At 42.5% G+C, this 7462-nt stretch overlaps 1 protein-coding gene and 1 pseudogene across 1 annotated transcript in view; both read left to right on the forward strand.

Annotated features, from left to right (window-relative positions):
• IL4 (interleukin 4) overlaps positions 1 to 4901 on the forward strand; it is a 7845-nt gene extending 2944 nt beyond the window's left edge. The window contains exons 3-4 of the mRNA XM_059173468.1: positions 2446 to 2568; positions 4809 to 4901. Of these exons, the coding sequence (XP_059029451.1) occupies positions 2446 to 2568; positions 4809 to 4901 (216 nt within the window). The remainder of the gene's footprint in view (positions 1 to 2445; positions 2569 to 4808) is intronic.
• A 638-nt stretch (positions 4902 to 5539) lies between these two features.
• Positions 5540 to 6103, forward strand: LOC131831370 (large ribosomal subunit protein eL34-like; annotated as a pseudogene).
• The last annotated feature ends 1359 nt before the right edge of the window (positions 6104 to 7462 follow it).

Here is a 7462-nt window from a genome sequence, read left to right on the forward strand (position 1 = left end):
GAGAAGCCCTAGATGCTGTTCTACCCTTTGCCGATGTTACCTTGAGAGATGGGCTTCCTTCTAGCATAAGCCTAAGTTCCCCTTTTCAGTCCCTTTTCCCCAGCAACTGTTAACTGCAAGGTCCACTAGGCCCCCGAGTGAGGACACCCTCATGCAGTGAAAGCTGGACGAACAGACTGGCAGCCATTGGTACAGTGCAGGATCCTGTAGCTGTAATTCCAATGGAACTAAAACTTTAAGTTCTTCACAAAAACTGCCTTGAGAGTTGGTTCCTTTAAACTTTTTTTCCCATTTGATTCAAACTCTTTTTAATTCCTATTTTATCCTAATTGCTTGTAGAAACACCTTCGAAGAATCTGTCTAGAGAGTGTTTTCCTGTATTATAAGGCCATATACTCAAAACTGAGGCAGTTTAATTTCTAGACTCCAAGCCAAAGTTTCAGAAAAGTCACATGAGATTTTGATGAAAAAATAAGCAAAGGGGCTCTTTCTTTTTGGTCTTCTTGAACCTCATTGTTCTCTCTCCAGAAGCACAGTTATCTGCCTAGATGTGCACAGCCAGCTAGTGCCTGCCTTCCCCCTTGACTTCACCATCTCTGCTCAACCATTAAGCCTCCAAAGATATGGAGACTGAGGGGGGTTTCTTGACTCTCACAGCCGAGACACTGGTGTTGCTCTTAAACTTCCAACTACAATCAGAGCCCAGGAGAGCTCTTAGCTGGTTCATTAAGTGCATGTCCTTCCAAAGGCCTTGCCAATGGGCCATCAAGGCCCACAAGGGAACAGGGAAGTTTTTGTAGCCTAGGGTTCTAGTACCTCGAGTCTAGGTCTAGGTCTAGATCCTCCTGGAAAGATCTTCTAGGAAGAAATCTTTCCAGGAAGATCTTCCTGGAAAAACCCCTAAAATATAAAATGCACTTAGAAATTAGAGATGAACACAAAGATTTACACCAATGACTCACTGCCACTTTATTACCCAATTATGGTACAAATATGCCGCGTGGGCTCCCATGCAGCTCTCAATCCCGTGTTCTTATATACTACTCAATGACTTAACGCTTGTACTATGTATTGTGTTAAAAGGCTAAAAAACAGATCAACAGTTGGTCCTCATTATTTTTAAATGTATTTTTTAAATGGGAAGATATTTATCAAGATATCAACATTTATCTCTGGCTGTTGGGATTGAGAGAATGCATTTTTGCTGAATACATATTATCTTTGCAGTAAACATATATTACTTTAATAATCAGAAAAAAAAATATGCAAGAACTTTAAAAATTGCCCCGACAGTACTTCTTATCTAAATCCCCTGCTTATTTATGTTAATGTACATTGTGACTCATGGGGTCTAGGGGGCAGGCATGTGATTCTGCATTTCTAACAAGCTCCCAGGTGATGTCCGTGCTGCTACTTTCTGGACCACACTTTGGGTGGCAAGGGACTAAAGCATGTCCTCACAGAGGCAGGAGACAGCTTGATCTGAGCTGGATCAGGCTCAAGCTAAGACCACTCTCCACACTCCATGACTTTGTTCTTCAGTGCAAAGTGAGAGGACACACCAGGCCTGATTTAGACTGTCACAATACCTCTTCCAGGTTGCCAAAAGAGCTGTTTTCCCACCTGTACATTCCCTCTTCTAAGGCCCAAACATCTCCAGGAAGAGCCATGTGGCCAAACACACATCCACAGAGGTTTCCATAGAGGTTCTGACATTGCACCATTCCATAGAGGTTCTGACATTGCACCTCCTAGGCCAAAGGCCTCTTCTAGAAGCTGTGTCCGTAGTCCAGCTCAATTGCACCCTTTCCCAGAAGTTTCCTCTGAACTTGCACCTAGCCCTAATCTTGGCATACCTCTCCAGCTCTATGGGCAGATGTCTCCTCTACTTATAAGGATTCTGAGTTTTGCACATGCTGCCATCTCCCACCATGGGGTAGGCTAAATGGAGAGCACGGCTCAAAGCACCAACATCCAGGCCAAAGGATGGGCACTCATTTATTCAATAAACATGTAGGATTCTACAGAAACCTGGACTTTAAAACCTTACAGCACCAAGACAGAGCTCAATCTGATGGGAAGCTAATATAGGCTTGCCTGGTAGAGAGAAACAGACCTAGATCAAGGGCAGAGACCGATGGTCCTGGACTTAAACCCCCCACTCTGTCATTTACTAAGCTGAGTGTCTTTACTCAGGTAGCCTTTCAGCATAAACATCCAAGGGAAAAGAGAAGTTTGCTGCATTTATAGGTAATGGGGAGGGGTGGTTTACTGAGGCCAGCAGCCTTCATTCACATGAAGGGAATATCTGAATACCTGATCCACAGGGAGCAAACTCACTTTCTCTACTTGCCCTCCTGAAAAGAAGCAATCACAGGGAAAACAGTCTCTCCCATGTTCCAGATAGAGCTGGCTTATAGCTAACTGTGACATTTCTCTTTCTAGAACACAAGTGAGAAGGAAATCTTCTGCAGAGCTGCAACTGTGCTTCAGCAGCTCTCTACACACAATTGCTCCAACAGATTGCTCAGAGGACTTCACAGGAACCTCAGGAACATGGCAAACATGGTAAGCTCAATCATGCCAACCACTTGGCTCCTGACAGACAGCAGCCTAACTTCTAACCGGTCCTCCTTAAGAGTCTTAATACCCTTGATTAATTAACCCATTCGTTGCCTTGGCAACGAGTACAAGGTGCTGTTCTAGACACTAGGGATACAGTGCCTGCTCTCACAGAATGTTCTAGTGGGGGAGTTAGAAAAGCAAACAAACAAGTAATATTATGTCCAGTAGTGATAAGTGCTATGAAGAAAACTAAAGGAATAAAGAATATAGGGGTCATGAGGGAGAGGGCTGACAGTTGGTGACATTATCTGAGCAAATATTTGAATTAAGTGAAGGAGCAAGCTACATGACTAACTGGGAAAAGAACATTCCAGGCAGAGGAAATAGCTGTGCAAAGGCCCTGAGGTAGAAATGAAGTTCACATGTTCAAAGATCAGTAGGAAAGCCAGGGTGGCTGTATCAGATTGAACAAAGGGGATTTTAGTAGATCACATGTGGTCTCTGGTTTCTATCCTAAGTATGGCAGGATTCACCCACAGGGTTTGAGCAGAACAGAGACTACAGTCTGATTTATATAATTTAAAATGATCATTCTGGCTGCTGTGTGGTAAACAAATTGACTAGGGTTAAGCACAGAAGCAAGCTACCCTACTGGGAGGCCATCACAGTAATCCAGGTTGGAGGTAATAGTGATTTCAACAGACTGGGAGCAATAAACATTGGATTTGGGATGTAACTATATATAGAGCCAGAAGACCCACTGTGAGGGGTGAGGGAATGAGTAAAAGGTGGCCTCTCAGTTCCTAGCCTGAGTCTTTTGGGAGATGGTTGGTGCCTAGAAAACTGGGCGCAAAGCAGAGCTGGAGGTTGAGCACAAGATCAGGAGTTCAATTTATCAATGCTAAGTTTGAGGTACCTCTTGGATAGCCAAGGGGAGATGCTGAGATCATAGAAAAGTCTGAGCCTTTGGAGAGAGGTCAGAACTTGTGATATAAAATGAAGAGTCCTCAGAAAGACGTTATTTAAAGTCCTAGATCTGAATGACATAGAGCAATTCAAGGACTGAGAACTGAGCCCAGAAGCACTCTCACAAGGGTCAGGAAGAAGAGGTCCAGTAAAAGAGACTGAGAAGTAGCCAGTGAGGTAGTAGGAAACTGAAGGGTGTGTAGTGCCCCAGATAGCAAGTGAAGAAGCTCTTAGTAAGGAGAGATCCAGTGTGTCACAGGTATTGGAAGGTCAGGTCGGATGAAGATGAGAATGGCCACAGGATCTGGAATGATAGCCTGACTGGAACAGGTTCCACAGAGAATACTAGTAGGGAGTGGAAAAAAAAAAGGGGCAGTGAGTACAGAAAACTCTTTGGAGGTGTTTTGCTACAAGACTGAAGAGAAACAGAACAGATGAAGAACAGGAGTGAGTAAGGAAGTTCTTTTGAGGTGGGGCATATATCCAGCATGTTAATGCATATTAATACACCAGGGAATGGTCCAGTAGGAAGGGGACAATTGATAGTGTAGGAAAGAAGAAGAGCCCAGAAAAGATGTTATCTAGTGCCAAGTGGAAGAACTGGGAAAATTCATCCCCTTACTGAGCTTGTCACCCGATTTCTAAGGGAAGGTAAAGGAATAGGGATCTGACACAGCACTTGTTCTGTTTAATCCTTTTAATTATCCTATCAAGTAGGCACAATTGTCCCCATCTACCAAGAGAGGAAAGTGGAGCTTTTATAAATGAAGTAGTTCATCCTGAGCAATGTAATTAATAAACTGACAGAGCTGAGGTCCAGACTGAAGCAGGGACCTGGGGTAGGTAGCTGGAATCCTTACCGGAGGTGTTGTCAAGCTGGAGGATTGCTCTTCATGGGCAGGAGGGCTAATGGAATGAATCTCTCTCTCTGCAGTCCAGGTGGCCACGCAGAAGACCTAGTATGACAAGTAGGCATTTCTGAGCCTCCCCCTAGGCAGAAGCTAGCTGTGGCATACCTCTCCAGTCTGTGGCACCCCCAAAGGTATCCAGTTAGTGACCATTTCTAGGAGTTTATTAGCATGCATAGAAGACGAGCAGCAAACCGTGCTGGCCTCATGGCAGAAACAGACTCCCAATCAGACTAGACCAGAGGCCCTGCTTGTTTGAAAGAACTGTCTGGGTGGCAAGTGCCAGAGAAGACCTGACTCAAGTGGACAGGCATGAAAGACATACTCAGTGACTTAGCAATGAAAGCTAATGAAATGTTTCCTTTGCAGACCTGTTCGGTGAATGAAGTCAAGAAGAGTACACTGAAAGACTTCTTGGAAAGGCTAAAAGTGATCATGCAACAGAAATACTACAGGCACTGAAGCTGAATATTTTAATTTATGAGTTTTTAATAGCTTTATTTTTTAAATATTTATATATTTATAAATTATAAAATAAAGTATATGCAGAATCTAACAGCATGGATGTCACTTCAATGGCATCAGCTCTATTTACTGGACAACTTTTGGGGAAACCAATTTAATTTACCAGGAGACTAAAATTGGTATAGAAGTAAAAGAAGAAAGACTGTTCCCCTCTCAAGGAGTTCCACTTCCAGATGGGGATGTAATGCACAAGTGATTAGAGAATATGAGGTCACACAGGACATACATGATAGGAGAGCGTGCACACTGGGTCCATGAGTACCACTAACTACCAACTAATGCTGAATAAAAAAAAGCTGTTAACTGGATGCCTAAAACAATCCTCCCCCACTGGCCCATAGCTGTCACACTGAGTCTGTGCGGTGGGAATGGAACTCCAGCACACTACATGGCTCTGCACTGAATAAGATTTAAAGTCCTGATAATGTAAATTCCCTTGATTTTCAAGTCTTAGAACCAACCAGTAGACAAAGCACAGGCAACATGCTGTAATTATAGAAGACTGAATGCTATCAACCTGATCATATAGAAGGTCCAGCTGCCTCCTCTGGGGACAGCATCTGTAGGCATTCAGAATGGTCCAGCGTTTGACAGGCCATTGTAGGTTGTCCTACAATACAGTCTCTACCAAAACTGGGCTGTCCCAAACCTCTGGTAATAAAATTGTTTACCTTTAGACCTAGAAAGTTGGGAAAGCACCAAATCTGCATGTGATGTGGGCCCAGACTGACTTCGAAGAGTTCAAGCAGAGAGACCTTAAAGTCCTTATGAGATTGTATAAAACGAAAAAACAGGGGCACCTGGGTGGCTCAGTGGGTTATAGCCTCTGCCTTCGGCTGAGGTCATGATCCCAGGGTCTTGGGATTGAGCCCCACATTGGCTCTCTGCTCAGTGGGGAGCCTGCTTCCCTTTCTCTCTCTCTCTGCCTGCCTCTCTGCCTACCTGTGATCTCTGTCAAATAAATAAATAAAATCTTTAAAACAAACAAAACGAAAAAACACATCAGCAGGGCCTATGGTGGTGGTTCCATGTGTGCTAAATGTGTTCATGACAGGATCAAGCGTGCTTTAATTATCGAGGGACAGAAAGTCATTGTCAAAGTGTTGAAAGCACAAGCGCAGAGTCAGAAAGCTAAATAAAAAAAAAAATAAAGCTTTTTTGAGTAATAAAAAAATCAAAAGGCTCTATAAAAAAAAAGTACAGCTGAAAAAGGTTGACAGGTAAAAGCAGAAGAAAAGAAAGGTAGGGCACTAATACCCCCAGCTCACTTGGGGAAGGGATTAGCTGAACAACACTGTCTAAGGGTGATGGAGTAAGAACAAGGGATTTAAGTATTCAAAACTCCACAGGTAATACAGGCCTAAAAATAATTTAGTATAAAAAATTTGGAAGGGGTAGGATAAATGAGATAAACCCTCACTTTTCAATAGGTAAATTTAAACATATCTAACGCTGGAAAATAAACTAGCTAGAAAGAGTGGTCATTAGATGATGGCTGTGGTAGCTGGGGATGGGTACATGGGAGCTAATTGTACTACCCTGCTTTTATGCACGTTTTTAAGTTTTCATGACAAAAAGTCTGGGGGGTGGGGAGAAACCTATAGTAAGTGAATCGAGAAATCTTAGCTTTGGAATCAGGCCAGTAGCCACCATAAAAACTACAAACAAAAAAAGGGAAGGTGGTTTGTTGAGAATAAGACTTGGAATAAGGATTGGTGAAAGCAAGACGGAAGACTGTTGGCATTCCATGTTAAGTCTGTGACCATGTGCATAAATGAGAAAATGTTTTTAAAAATGAAAGAACTAAACTTAAAAAGACAGATGTTAACAAATATTGGCAAAGATGTAGAAAAGTTGGACCCCTCACATATTGCTGGTGTGATAGGGAAATGGTGCAGCCCCTTCAGAAAACAGTATGACAGTTTCTCAAAAGGTTAAAGGTATAGAGTTATGAATCAACCTAGCAAATTTAATCCTAGGTATCTACCCAAGAAAACTGAAAACTTACATCCGCACATAATACTCTACACCAATGTTCATCACAACATTATCCATAATAGCAAAAGAGTGGAAACAACCCAAAAGACAATCAACTGATCAAAGAATAAACAAAGTGTGGTATTCCTATGCAACAAAATACTACTTGTCAGTAAAAAGAAATGAAGTACCAATACATACTATAATACGGATGAGTCTTGCAAACACTAGGCTAAGTGAAAGATTTTATACACACACACACATAAATGATACATAATGGAATATTACTCAGCCATCAAAAAGAATGCAATCTTGCCATTTTCAACAAACAGATGAACATGGGGAGGGAAAAAAAGAGAGAAGCAACCCATAAGAGACTCTTAACTACAGAGAACAACCTGAGGGTTAATGGAGGGGCTGGGAGTGGGCCAGACGGGTGATGGGCATTAAGGAAGGCACTTGTGGTGGTGAGAACTGCACGTTTTAAGTGATGAATCACTAAACTGTATGTCTGGAACCAA

The sequence above is a fragment of the Mustela lutreola genome, chromosome 5 (genome assembly GCF_030435805.1).
Source record: "Mustela lutreola isolate mMusLut2 chromosome 5, mMusLut2.pri, whole genome shotgun sequence".
Classification (NCBI taxonomy): Eukaryota; Metazoa; Chordata; class Mammalia; order Carnivora; family Mustelidae; genus Mustela; species Mustela lutreola.